General features: G+C 50.9%; 1 protein-coding gene across 8 annotated transcripts in view; it reads left to right on the top strand.

Moving 5' to 3' along the window:
- Positions 1 to 14,562, top strand: part of SIPA1L3 (signal induced proliferation associated 1 like 3) — a 236,801-nt gene that overhangs the window by 162,853 nt on the left and 59,386 nt on the right. For all 8 annotated transcript variants that reach the window (XM_082439274.1, XM_082439270.1, XM_082439272.1 and 5 more), the window contains 2 exons: positions 2,799 to 3,375; positions 9,768 to 10,042. In XM_082439274.1, coding sequence (XP_082295400.1) covers positions 2,799 to 3,375; positions 9,768 to 10,042 — 852 coding nt within the window. The remainder of the gene's footprint in view (positions 1 to 2,798; positions 3,376 to 9,767; positions 10,043 to 14,562) is intronic.

Genomic DNA, 14,562 nt, shown 5'->3' with positions numbered 1-14,562 from the left:
TAATCAGTATTGAACACCTGTGCCAGCTCTGGGGCATCAGCTGAGCCCAGGTGGGTGGCACCTGCCCACACACATTCCCGGGATGTAGAGAAGGTTTCACTGGCCAGTGAACCGTGGAGGTGGAGAGCAAGGGGTCTGGCCTGACCCACCCGCGTCTGCAGTAGCTCCCTCCATGGTCTCCTGCACATTCTCTGGTCCCGTCCATCCCTTTCTTCATGGGGCAGCCACGGTGATCCTTGCAGATTGTCAACCTGGCACCTGCATTCATCAGGGACCCGCAAGAAGCAGGTGCCCCCCACGCTGGGTTTTAACTGAGGGATTAATGAACAGACTAATAGGTGTGGGTATGTTAAGGGAACCAATACAGGAAAGTGAGACATCCAGGGACAGCAACAGCAGGGAGCCATTACCCCACCCCCAGGGATGAGGTCAGAAGGGGATGGGAGAAGTTTCTGGAAACTAGGGAGAACTATGGCTTTGGGAGAGGGGCTGTGCAGCAGAAGCTGTGGCTGTTGAGTAAAGGGCCCAGGACTACAGCCACTGCCACCATCCGAGCCCAGCAGGGAGGCAGTGAAGAGAAATAAATACTCCACCCTCTCTCCTCTCCCCTTCCCGTAGCCTGGCCAGGGGAACCCAGTGAAGGTCGCACAGCCTGTAGAAACCCACCTTCCAGGGCAGGAAATGGTAGAGACTGCGTCTGGGGGCACAGGCGGTGAATAGCCAGCCCAGATGGTAGAATGGTTGCTTGTTTCGAGATGAAAAGCGCTAACTCACCATCAAGGCACGGCCTAGCCTGGTCCCTGGTGACCTCATCGGCCTTCCACCCTTCACTGCCTGGGCTCTGGGCACCCCGACCTCACCTCGCCCTGCGCGTGCTCTTTCCTGTCGGGGCCTTGTTCCTCCCATGCCCACTGCCTGCACGGCCCTCCCCTCAGCTCTTCCTCTGTCTCCTACTCAGCTGCAGATCCCAGCGTAATTTCTCTTCCTCACAGCGGCCCTCCCAGAACACTAAATCCCCAGGGCCCAAGAGGGGGGGCATCCCAGAAGCGCTGGTCAAACAAATGCATGAATGTCACCCTGTCCCCTTGTCAAGTTGGGTGGGGGCTTGGGCGTCGAAACCTGAACAAGCCTTTCATTGTGGTTGGGTTTCACAAAACAGGTTTTAATCAAGAATCTCATTATTTTAAAAATTGTCTTACGGTATGAAATCTCTCCCAACACCGTAATCACAAGCTGACATTTTTATAGAAGGTGAATGCAGTACTCTCTAAGAGAAACCTCGTTTTCAGCACCTCATACTGTTTTTTAATCGTCATTATGTAAACAGCATAACTCATGGTGTCTCTGGAGCCCCTTTAAATGTCTTTCCGTGAGAGTTGTCTTCCCCTGCCCCCTGGGGGTTCACTCTGGCAGGTGCTATAGCCTTTCTGCCTGATACTAGAAATCGTTGAACTTGTAGCCACTGAGTCTCGATTTGGTCATTAGAATGTCACAAACAAGGTTCATCAAGTCTAAACTTGACTTATCAGCAAATCTCCTGCCTCCCAGCTCAGGATTGCCTCTGCCTGGGAACCTCGGTGGCTGGGGAGCCTGCTTCCCTCTCCTCTGTTTCTCCGCCTTGCACTTCCCCTCCCCCAGGCCTGCTCACTGCCAGTTTCTGACCTGTCCAGGGTTGGAGCACAAGGAGAAAACGGGAGACAGGGAAGTGTCACTGGGTCTCTGGTCACAGCTGGCTGCGTGCTCTCTGGGCTCTGCGGGGGCTCCCTGCCCACCTTCTAGATCTCCCAGGCAGGAGCAGACCCAAGTCTCCTCCCAAATATAAGGGTCACCTAAGACAGCCCCTATTCATGGGGCCACTTTCTCCAAAGATTTTCCTCCCAATGAGATCCTCCCTCTCTAATTTGCATAGTGGGTGAGAAGGTTATTTGGGGGAAGAGGTTTTAGATCATTTCCTTTTTACTTTCTCACTCAGTTGCTATCTGATTTCTATCATAATAGCATCTCAGTCAAAACTGAAGTAGGAAGAGCCCCATCCTAACTTCCCTGTACAATGAATTTTCAGAACAACCCTTGCAGAGATGATTTACAAAGTGTGTTAGTCTTACACAAGTGTCTAAAAGAAGTAAATCACAGAATGTTCCATATCAGTCAGGTGTTCCTACAATAATGCTGCTTAACAAACCACCCTGAAGCTCAGTGGCTCACAAACGTTATCATTTCTTCTTGGCTCACACATCTGCAGGTCAGCTGAGGTCTGGCTGGCCCCGGCTGCAGGTCTGCTCCAGGTGTCCTCATCCTCCTGGACCAGTAGTCCCCGGGACATGTTCACCTCATGGTGAGGGCAGGTGCATAGGAGCCAAGCCTGGCCCGCACACACATTTGTCCCTTTGCTCAAAAGCCATTGGCCAAATCAAGTCACATGACCAGGCTCAGGATCAATGGGGTGGGGATGTACCTGCCCACAAAGGTAGAGAGAGAGGGGTGAATTTTTGCCAAACTGTAATTTACCGCAAGCTTGTATGTATGTAAAACAAGATTAACTTAACTTGAACAATGCTAGGAAAATTATCCTTTGAATATCAGTGGATGTTCTAACATCTGTTGTATAGGAAGTAAAAATGCATGCATGTGCCCTAAGACTTTCTCCAGTTTCCAGTCTAGTTGGCTGGCAACTTACTAGTTAGACGTAGACTTCCGTTCTTAGAAAGGAAACTCCTCCTTCTGGTCATGTATTGTCTTTCTAAAGGAACTCTCAAGTGCCTATCTTTCTACCATCTAAATAATTTCTCCCTCCTCAGTATGGCTGTGACCCGATCCAAAGACGCTCCTCCTTTCGGACCCCCCATCCCCAGTGGAACCACATTCCGCAAATCTGATGTCTTCAGAGACTTCTTGCTGGCCAAGGTGATTAATGCTGAGAATGCCGCGCACAAGTCCGACAAGTTCCACACCATGGCCACCAGGACCCGCCAGGAGTACCTCAAGGACCTGGCTGAAAACTGTGTCTCCAACACACCCATTGACTCCACCGGCAAGTTCAACCTCATCTCCCTGACCTCCAAGAAGAAGGAGAAGACAAAAGCCCGGGCAGGGGCTGAGCAGCACAGCACCGGGGCCATCGCCTGGAGGGTGGCGGCTGAGGACTTCGCCCAGGGGGTAGAAATCGACTGCATTTTGGGAATTTCCAACGAGTTTGTGGTGCTCCTGGATCTACGCACCAAAGAGGTGGTGTTCAACTGCTACTGCGGGGATGTCATCGGCTGGACCCCAGACTCCTCGACGCTCAAAATCTTCTACGGGCGAGGGGACCACATCTTCCTAAAGGCCTCTGAGGGTTCTGTGGAGGACATAAGGGAAATTGTCCAGAGGCTGAAGGTAAGGGAGAGAGCTTCTCAAGGGTGCAGCAGTTCTGTGGTCTGGCAGAGGCCTTAGGAACCACTAAAATGCCTCCCTGAGCCCAGTCAGTTAGGCCAGGACACTCATCGGCCCCAAGAGAATCAGAATTGTCACTTACACACCAGGGGTCTAGTGGGTCCCACAGCCTGGGTTCTTTCTGGGGAAGGTGTCCGAGGCTCTCCGTGCCATCACCTTGGGAGGACAAAAGGCATATTTATTCACTCAAGATGTTGATAGGAAAGATAAGTTTAAACTCATGTTAAAAATGTAAGGATACTTTCCAGAAGAATTAAAACAGAATGAAAGGCTTCCAGACCATTAAAATATAGGACAGAAACAGGATGTTGCGGTGGGGAGTATACAAAGGCATAATAAAAGAAACAAAACAAGCAGAAAATTATATGGCAGGAATAATTCCACATCAATAATCACAATAAACATGAGTGGTTTAACATCTCCTGTTAAAAAACAAAGACTCACAGTCTGGATAAAAATCTTAACCCTAAGCTCTCAGTAGCTCAGGCTTGGACTGTTGCCAAACCAAGGATAGCAGATTGGTTTCAAGTCAGATGACAGCTTAGTTGGTAATGGCTGTTTGAAGCATTGGGCTAAGAAGTACTAAGGCCACATCTGAGCCCTGTGTGAAGGAATGCTGTGGTCGGTGATTGGCTCTCAGTGGGTTTAGCAGAATGGCATGTCATGCGTGGAATAGAGAAGGCAGTGTATCATGGGAGTTAACAACACAGGTTCTTGAATTGGAAGGCCTGGCTTCAATTCCCGGCACTGCCACTTACCAGCTGTGTAACCTCACCCTGTTACTTAACCGCTGGGTGACTCCGTTTCCCCATCTGAAAAATGGGAACAGTAATCATCCTACGTCATGTAAAAGTTTTAAGGATTGGATGAGTTATGTGGCCCAGGCAAGCTGGCCTGACTTGGGAGGCCGTGACCTCCAGAGGCCACTGTGACAGCTGGCTGTCCTCACCCTTCTAGGCCTTTGCACTTGCTCTTTGAGTTCAGTTGGATTGGTAAAGCCCTGCTCTGGGCTTCCCTGACTCCAAAATTCATGCCCCGCCTTAGACTACCACAGTAGCTTGTATGTAGATTTCCCATTAGGATGGGAGGTCCGTGAACGAGGGCCTCTGACTGTTTTGCTCACTTGCTTATCTCATATGCACAGATCAGAGCTGGCACATAGTAGGTGGTCAGTAAATGCTGATTAGTTGGTTAGTTGAATGAGATGACTGAACCCTGACTCTGTGCTAATGAGCCATTTACGTGCATGACCTCACAGTTCTTCACCCACCCCGTGGAATGTAGGCACTGTTTTTATCCCCACTTGACAGAAGAGAAATGCAAGGTTCAGAGAGGTATAGATACTCACAGAAGGTCATACAGTAGGTGGCAGACTGGGATCTGAATCCAGATTTTTCTGACTCCAAAACCTGTTTGTGCCCAGACTTGAGGCTGATAACTAACTGCTTACTTGGCATCTCCACTTGACCTTGAAACTTAACATGTCTAAGAGCAAGCTCCTAGTTTCCTTCCCCATGCCTCCCAGGGTTCTCCTGTCTCAGCAGAGGACAAGCCCAAATGAGTGCATTTGTGGGATCAGGGGCCTCGCCATCAGCCTCACTCCCCTTTCTCTCACACCCACATGCAATCTGTCAGCTCCGTCTCCATTAGGCAGGCTATCCTACTTCTCCCCCTTCCATAGCCCCTCCTGGCCTATCCGGTAGCCTCCTCGCTGGTCTCCTTTGCGTCAACACTTGCTTCCCTGTGGTCTCTTCTCAGTAAGGTTGTCAGAGGTAATCCGATCATGTCACTGCTCTGCTCAAACCCCTCAGCTCACTCTGGGTAAAAGCCCAGTTCCTTACGGTGGCCCATGAGGCCCTGCATGGCCTCTCTGTCAGCCTCTCTGATCCTGTCCCCCCTTGCTCTCCCTGCTCCAGGCACACAGACCTCTGCTGTTTCCAGAGTGTGCTCATCAGGCATCCAGCCTCAGGGCCTTTGCACTGCCTGTGCGCTCTTGCTGGAACACTTTCCCTCATCCCCACATGGCTCCCTCCCCTTCTATATGCCTTTAGTCAGATGTCACCTGTCAGTGAGGCCTCATTATCCAAAATTGCAAACTCCCCTCCCCAACTTGGCCCTGAGCTTATTCCACCCACTTTCCCTGCTTTAATTTTCTCGATAGCACCTACCACCATCTGACGTGTATTTTTACGTATTTGTTGTTTGCCGCTCTGTCCTCAGCACCTAGGCCAGCATCTGGTGTGCAGTAGGTACTCAGTGACCGTGGACTGAATGCTCGCATGCGTGCAACCCTGTAGTAATAGCAAAAGTGGCCATTCATGGGGGGCTGACTGTCTGACTGCTTGCAGCCTTGCACAACCTTGCATTTCTTCTTCCCAAAAGCCCAGTGAGGGAGATACTGTTATCACCCCCGATTCACAGATGAGGAAGCTGAGGCCCAGAGAGGTAAAGCGACTTGCCCAGGGCCCAGAGTGAGTTAAGGGCCTGGGTTCTTAAACATGAGAGGTCTTCCTCCCAAAATCCTGACAGCAGCTTGCGTTTCTTGAGCAGTGACCGTGCCAGGCACTATGCCAGGCTACATGTTTTACCCACATCCTCTCTGTCCCACGCCCACCCCCGTGCCTACTGTTGGTGCAGTGCTTTTAGAGCACATTTCCACATCCCCCCTCACAATCTCAATGCCCCAAAGCCCGCTGAGAAACCGGGCAGCCAGGAAGTGATGACATAAGCCATCTTCTGTGAAGGGACAGGTCCATCTTAAATGGCTCACAAGGTGTGTCTTCTTTGTGAAGTCCTCCAGGGTGAGGGTCCACACCCTCCCCCGGCACAGCTGGGATTCAGACATCCTTTGTTTGTTAAGTCGACAGGTTTTATTATGTGCCGGGCCCTGGGCCGGGCAGTGCTGGGACTCAGCAGTGACCATGGTGGGCCCAGGCTCCCGTCTGAGGCAGACACTGAACAGGAATCACAAGTGCCAAGAGGCTAAAAGGCAGAGTGTTGAGGATGCCAGGGGAACCTATCATGGTGGGCGGTCTCAAACCCACAGATGGGATGCAGCCCCCAGACATATTTAATTAGTTACCAATGCTTAACATTCCGAGGATTTCGTATGAACCTAGCTTTCTGGCTTCTCTTGAAAAACTGGGGCATCTGGCTATCCAGGGCCTGTGTTTATACTGGTCAGGGGTCAGCTGAAGCAGGGTGTTGGGTGCCCCCTTTACACAGGGCATGAGTGCACCGTTTGACCATGGTTCTCACCAGCCTGCATCTCCCATTACCCACCAAGCACCTCAGCTTGTGAGCCTTGGCCCGGGGTGGAGCAAGGCTTCCCTGAGGAAATGACTTAAACTGAGACTAGAGCAGTAAGTAGGAATCATCCTGGTGAAGAATGAGGGGGAAAATAAATAAAAGAGAAAAAAAAAAAAAAAGGCAGAGGAAGCAGCATAGCAGCAGGGAAAACAGCACAGAGGCTAAGAGATAGAGTTAAGGAGTCAGATCTGCTTTATGACCTTGGGCAACTGACATGCCTCAGATTCCCCAGCTGTAAAACAAGCAAATTATTGTATGTACGTCATAAGTGAGATATTAGAGAACTTGGGCATTGAAAGGACTTGTGTGTCCAATGCCTGGCACACAAAGATTGGTCCCCAAGAAAATTAGCTTTAAAGGGGGCAGGGTGGCCGCTTGACACAGCAGAGGTTCCTCTGAACTGATTGTGTGTTTGGTCTCATGAGGTGTTCCGTGCGCCATGGAGCCTTTCTGGAACCTTGTGAACATCAGGAACGGTGTTCTTCTTTGGGTGGGGCTGCCTTCGGGTTGTTAACAAAAGCAAATGGCACAGAAGTTTCAGGACACTAAGCCAGAGCAGCCTGAGTTCCCCTGCTGGCTCTCTCTCCCCCATCCAGAATAACCCAAAGCAGCCATACTGGGTAGTTACAGGCTGAGCTGCTAAAAGAAAGAGAGAGACTGAGAAATCCAGTGGCTGAAATAAGATAGGAGTTTATTTCTTTTGTAGTTAGCGCTCAGGCTGCTCAAAGCTGGCAGAGACAGCTCAGGGACTCACGTCCCTTCCTCCTGTGGCTCCTTCTTTCCCTTCGATATTGTACTTTTCAGCATGGTCAACGTGGAGTCACTCCATATCCATGGTCCTGTCTGCAGGAAGGGAGAAAGCGTGAGCGTGGAGGACAAGCAATTTTATTTTTAAAAACACCGTTCCATCACTGTTGCCCAAAGCCAAGTCATGTCCACACCCAGCTGCAAGGGAAGCTGAGAAATGTGGTCCCCAACCAGGTGGCCATGCACCCATCAAAACTCTTGATTTGCGGTGGGCAGGGGAGTCTCATTACTCAGAGGAAGAAGGGGAGGATGGAGAGTGGAAGGCACTTAGCAGTCCTGCACAGCAGTGCCTGAGCCGTCGGGGCCTCTGCAGGGGTGGCTCTCGGAACAGCCCGGGACTCCCAGGGCTGGTGCTGCCTAATCGGGCACAGGCACGGACACACAGGACTCTCCTGTGAATCACCCACAGCCAAATTCTTCAGACACAAGGGTGACGGCTTCAAAGGGAAGAAGAATTTTGACTACCAAAGCAGAAGTAGTGGTCTAGGATGGAGCCACTCACAACTTTCTCTTTTGAGGCACTGAGCAGTAGACTTTCCTTTCCAACCAACTTTTTTAAACTTATTAATCGTGGAAATTTTCAAACATACAGAAAAGTAAAGAGACTCACATAGTGAACTTGTAGCTCCATCACCAGTTTCCATAGTTATCAGCCCGTGGCCCGTCTTGTTTTTCCCTTCCCTCCCTTCTCTTCCCCTGACTATTTTGAAACAAATCCTAGACATCCTATCATTTCATCGGTAAACATCTCAGTATTTATCTCTAAAACATATGGACTCTGTAAAAATAACTATTTTGTCATTATCATACATAAAAAATTAACAGTAACTCCTTATTGTCATGTAAACAAGTTGGGTTATGAAATCAATTACTGGGTCTCAATCAACAATTCTCAAAGATAGGGTAGAAAAGATTGAAACATATCCAATGGATCCCAGTGGGGAAGGACTTGGTTTCATGGAGCTTTGTTCCAGTTTTACATGTTTCCTCACTTCCCAAATTCTCACTGTCCAGACCAGGAACAAATGTGTTTACATTTTCAGGTAAGTCCTTTGCCATCCAAACTCATTTCTCGCTACCCACACTCGGGAATGTCAGTGTGGATTGCAAGGAATATTTTTGTGTATATGGATACGTGTGTAAATGTGTGAATGCATAGCGTGGCTTGTGACATAAAATTCTTTCTTACTGTGCTGCTCTAATAGGTACATCAGGTAGCCTCGTTTCTAGCCAGGGAATGACTTCTCACAGGAAATGTGAACCATTACACGAACTCTTTCCTTAATGCAGTTTTAGGATAGGGCAGACAAATCTTGATGTAACTTGTTTAACAGCTGCGGCTTGTTAAGTTAATCTTTTTGTCCCAGGAAGAGGAGGGAATCCCTAAGGACATGCTGAAGAACCAGGGGTTCTGTTCAGTGGCTTCTCATATCTATGGTAATCATGACAAAAGTCTCATACAAATGAAGCAGGGAGTAAATTGGAGGCAAGGCTCTGTGTGGTCTGGTCGGCTCCAGGATGGGGGACGGTCTGGGAAGGAGACTGGGAAGGGGTTTGTACCTCTAAGAATGATGTCATGAAGTAAAAAATATGGCCCGAGCCCCCAACCTAGAAAAGGTCGCAGGATCTCTGGTCTGTTGCCTCTCTGGCTTTTACTCTGGTCACAGTCACCGTATCGGTCAGGATGCATTATTAGTGGCTTCAAATAACAAAGGTTTATGTCACTCCCACCACGTGTCCATCTTAGGTTCAGCTGGTGTCTGTGCTCCACATTATTCTAACTTCGGGACCCTAGCTGACCAAACAGCCACTCTCCGGAATAATCCTAGAGGCTGTGGCTGAGGGGAAAGGCCTGCAAAGGGTCTTGAATTGGCAGTGAAATGCCCCAACCCAGACAGTATGCCAGTTCCATTCACACTTCATTGGCCAGAACAAATCCCAGAGACCACCAACGGCGGGGCGGGGGTTGGGGAGGGTGCGTTTGGAGATCACAGCTCATGACCGCCACCTCTGTGTGAGGTACCCGTGTTTCTCCAGAAGTCAGGAGCCCCGGGCTGGGACTAGGTGGGTGTTTGCGCTCCTGTACCCTGACATCACCTGGGAGGGTACACGGGGGTCAGCAGGGTCTTTGGCCTCAAAGGGCAGAATCTGACCAGGAGCCTCCCACAAGAGCTGACCCCGAGCAGCTTGTGAGGCTAGACCCCACGTGTTGCCTGCAGGTGATGACCAATGGCTGGGAGACGGTGGACATGACCCTGCGGCGGAACGGGCTCGGGCAGCTGGGCTTCCACGTGAAGTACGACGGGACCGTGGCCGAGGTGGAGGACTACGGGTTTGCCTGGCAGGCCGGCCTCCGGCAGGGCAGCCGCCTGGTGGAGATCTGCAAGGTGGCCGTGGTCACGCTGACCCACGACCAGATGATCGACCTGCTGCGCACCTCCGTCACCGTCAAGGTGGTCATCATCCCGCCTTTCGACGACGGCACGCCCCGGAGGTAAGTCTGTCCACCCTGAAAGGTCGGCAGCTCCCCAGGTGCTAGCACTTGAAGCCCTCCCTCAGTAGGAAAAGTGATAGTGGTGACGGGGTCAGAGCTAATATCTGTGGAACCCCTCCTGCAAGCCAGTCGCGGTCTAAGCTCTCCACGTGCGTGCTGTCCCATCCAGCCTCCACAACAGCCCTGTGAGACGGGCGACCTCCTTAGTCGCACACAGCGTTAAAAGTCCTTGCCTGAGGGCACATGGCACTTCACTCACTTGTTGAACACATATGTATTGAGCCTCTACTGTGTGCATGCTCCATTTGAAGTGCTCAGGATACAGCGGTGAACAAAATAAAGTGCCTGTTCCCTTGGAGTTTGTGTCCTGAGGGAAGGACAGGCAATCACCAAATAGATGTATAATACAAGACCTGGCAGTGACGAGGTCTGAGAAGAGAAAGTGGGGTCATTGAAGGGTTTGCAGCGTGGCGGGAGAGCGGCTTACGGGGTGGTCAGGGCAGGCTCCCGGGTGGAGGCCACCATGTAGTTTTCCGGGCTAGCGGGTCCGAGACAGGAACAAGCCAGGACAGGGTCTCCAAAGTGTCAGTGTGTGTGGTGCGTTCCTGCAGCACAGGGAGGCCGGTGTGGCTGGAGCACAGAGAGCAAGGCTGCGAGATGGGAGAGACGGACAGACTGGGGGGCCTTTCTGGACATGGTGATGAGCTTGGGTTTTGTTCACTAGAAAGCCAGTGCAGTGTTTGTTTCTTTTCATTTTGTTTTCTTTTGTTTTAATGGAACATTTCAAACATATGAAAAGTATGCTGAGCCCCTTGTTTCAACATTTATCAACATGTGGCCAGTTCTTGTTTTGTTTTTTGTTTGTTTTTAATTAATTATTTATTTATTTGGTTGCGCTGGGTGTTAGTCGCAGCAGGTGGGCTCCTTAGTTGCGGCTCATCGGCTCCTTAGTTGCAGCACGTGGGCTCTTTAGTTGTGGTTTGCCAGCTCCTCAGGTGTGGCATGCAAACTCTTAGTTACAGCATGCATGTGGGATCTAGTTCCCTGACCAGGGATCGAACCCGGGCCCCCTGCATTGGGAGCATGGAGTCGTATTCAATGTGCCACCAGGGAAGTCCCAGTTTTTGTTTTTTTTTTAATTCCATACCTCCCCACCTTGGATTATTTGAAGCAATCCCAACTCCTTGGAATGTATCTCTACCCAGTCAGGACCTTTAAAAAATTATTATTACACTTAAAAATTTTAGCAGAAAGTCAGCATCAACTGCCCAGTCTATCTTTAACTTCTTTTGTATCAGAGAGATATTTTTTAGAAACAGTGGCATTTGGTTGATGTGCCTCTTCAGGCTCTTCTAATCAGTGAGTTTCCCCTCCCTCTTATTTTTTTCTTACAACTTACTTTGGGAGGAAACCAGCTCACTTGCCCTTTAGAGTTTCCCACGTCCTGGATTTAGCCGCTTGGACACCACCCCTCTGGTGTCCTTTAACCTGTTTTTCTAGCATGTGTATTTCCTATAAACTGAAGTTCAGCGTAGAAGCTTGATCGGATTCTGATTGCATTTCTTTTGGTAACGGCACTTCCCAGGTGTGCATCCATTAGGAGGCATCGAATGTCCGGTTGTCCCTGTGTGAGTGATACTAAGGGCGCTCAGAGGGTTCAGATGGTGGCAACCTGACCTGTGACCATACGTTTCCCTTCAGCTCTCAGCAGCCATTCGTGATCATTGCCTGGATCCCCTATGTCATTACAGGGCACATTGAAGTGATGTCCTCATTTCTGTCATTCTTGTGTTATTTATTGGCTGGAATTCTTCCCTTTTTTTTTTTTAATTTTTATTTTATTTTTTGGCCGTCCTGCGATATGCGGGATCTTAGTTCCCCAACCACGGATCGAACCTGTGCCCCCTGCGTTGGAAGCCCAGAGTCTTAACCACTGGACTGCCAGGGACGTCCCTGGAATTCTTCTAAAAAGAACTATCCTTCAGCAACTATATGATTCTTCTGAGGTATAATTTGTACAGGGAAGGCAGGACAGATGCAGTTCTTAGGATAATGAGTTGGTACCCTCGCAACCCCCAGAGGGGTCTGGAGACAGTGATTCTCTCTAGAATCACTATATTCCAAGTGCCGGAAACACAGCTGCACAGAGGACAGTCAAGGCCTGGGCCCTCACAGCCCTGCTGAATGGATCGAGGGAGACAAACAATAAACAAGTAAGCAAGTAAGATGGTTCATATAGCCAAAGGGGGAGGCAGCTGAGCATAGTAGGAAGGCAGGCTCTGCAGGGAGCTTGCCTACGTTTGAATCCAAGCTCCTCCTCTTATTAACTGTGACCCTGGGCAGGTGGCCTCACCACTCTCTGCCTGTTTCCTCATTTGTAAAATAGGGACAAGAATAGATCTTTCCCTAGAGGTGGTTGTGAGGTCGGGGGAGGTGAGGCCTGCAGAGCACATGGAACAGGACTTGGCCTGTAGGAGGCACTCTGAAGACACCAGCTATGAGATCCTGGGTGTGAGGAGCATGAAGGGCGTGACCCGACATTGGATAAGGGGGTCAGGGAAGGCCTGAAGACGAGAAGGAGCCAGGAGAGGGGCCTTGCGGGCAGGGAGTAGCCATCACAAAGGTGAGGACAGAGGCCCTTGGCTTGTTGATGGACCAGAAAGAGGGTCATGTAGCTGGAGCTGAGTGAGCCACGAGAAAGGCACGAGATGAGGAGACACTGAGTGCTTATATACATGACCTCGCAGGGCTGGTGTGATCCCCGCTTTACCAGTGAGAAAACTGACGCCCAGAGTGGCCCAGTGTCTTGTGCAGAGCTGTACGGCTACTGAGTAGCAAGCAAAACTCAGTCCAGCTTCCGTGTCCAGATCCTCAGCTGCCTCGAAAGCGATTGCGAGCTGTGGGCGTGTGCGTTCTGGTTGCACCAGCCCCACCTTCTTGAGTCTTGTTGCTCTGACCTTGGTCAGGGGTGGTCTGGGCAGGCTTAAACCCTGCTGCAACCAAGGGCTTAGCCACCCACACCCCAGCCCCTCAGCCTCGGGACTTTGGCCAGGCCCCAGGCGTCCCCTCTTCCCAGCCCTCTTCCGGGGCCGCCTCCACCCCTGCACAGAGCCGAGGCCTGGCCACACCTGCTCCGCACTCTGCAGGGGCAAGTCAAGCTGAGGTAACCCCACAGGCGAGCACACACACACACGCACGACACACACATCACACGCACACACACACAGACACACGCACGAGATACCCTGCCTTCAAAACTTGGGAGCGCCAGAGGCTGCAAAGGCGTCCTTGGACCCACAGGTAGGGACCAGCTGAAGCAAAAGGAAATGTCTGCAGGCTCCCTTCTCCAACTCTGGGGAGATGGGGCCGGGAGCGTGTGGCCAGACGGGTTCCGCTCCCTGCCCTATTTAGGAGAAAAACTATCATCCTGCTCCCTTTACAAGGCGGCCACCGAAACAGGATCTCCTGCTTACAGGGGCGGGTGTGGGTTGGGACTTGCGTGGTTTTTGTTGTTCTTCAAGTGCAGAGGCGTCTGGCTGACCTCATTTGCAGAGCTGATAACCCCAGCGCTGGGGTCCCTCCAGCCTCTTGCTGCAACCCTGGCCTCCTGGCTCAAATGTCACGATAAGCTCTGAGGGGAAACACACCAGGACGAGCAGAGGGTTCTCCCTGCCTCCAGCCAGGCTCTGTGTGGCGTGTGTCTGGACCCCATGTTCTTCAGACACTGAGCAGAATACAGGGGATCATCCTCACATCCCCCAGGCCGCAAGGCTGGGGTTCTCAAGTGAGCCCTGCCCTGCTGGGCCATTGCCAGGCTGGGCCAGGTAGCCGGGAGGACATTCCAGAGCCCCCAGTGAGGTGTGCCGTCGTGACCTTGGGTGCTTGCACAGGCTCAGGAGGGATGTTCTCATCTTGCTGTCTCTCGCTGCCTGATGGGGAAGGCGACCTGGGCTGCTTTTGTCCTCTGCAGTTGGACTTAAGATGTCTGAAGGGGGAGGGGGTAGAAACTCCTGCTTGAGAAGGGAAATTGAAACCCCACAAGTGAGTGAGTAGTAGAGATAAGAAAGGAATCCCCATGGCCCCCAGAAACTAGGCTGTCAGGAATCAAGGACAAGGAGGCAGAGAGGAAAAGTGGTCTGCAAACCAGGGGCATCCGCTCTCAGATATCTCCCGCACGTAGCTGAGGGCAGCGTTGTTGGGCAAGCAAAATACTAGAAGAAACCTCAATATCCAGCCGCAGGGGATTGGCTGAGTAGATCCCAGGTCATCCACGTGATGGAATCGTAATGGATTGTTTATAAAGAAAATGCAGTGAGTCTCTTTGTGCTGAGAGGGCCTGGTGAGAAATGTCGTTAATTGGGAAGAATAAAAAAAAGCAAGATGGGATCTGGAGTTAAGTGTAATATTCTTTTTTTTTTTTTTTTTTTTTTAATTTATTTATGGCTGTGTTGGGTCTTCGTTTCTGTGCCGAGGGCTTTCTCCAGTTGCTGCAAGTGGGGGCCACTCTTCATCGCGGTGCG

This window comes from Balaenoptera physalus, assembly GCF_965194825.1.
Source record: "Balaenoptera physalus genome assembly, chromosome: 19".
Taxonomy (NCBI): Eukaryota; Metazoa; Chordata; class Mammalia; order Artiodactyla; family Balaenopteridae; genus Balaenoptera; species Balaenoptera physalus.
The sequence above is the reverse complement of the archived record's forward strand: the minus strand, read 5'-3'. Positions and strand labels throughout refer to the sequence as shown.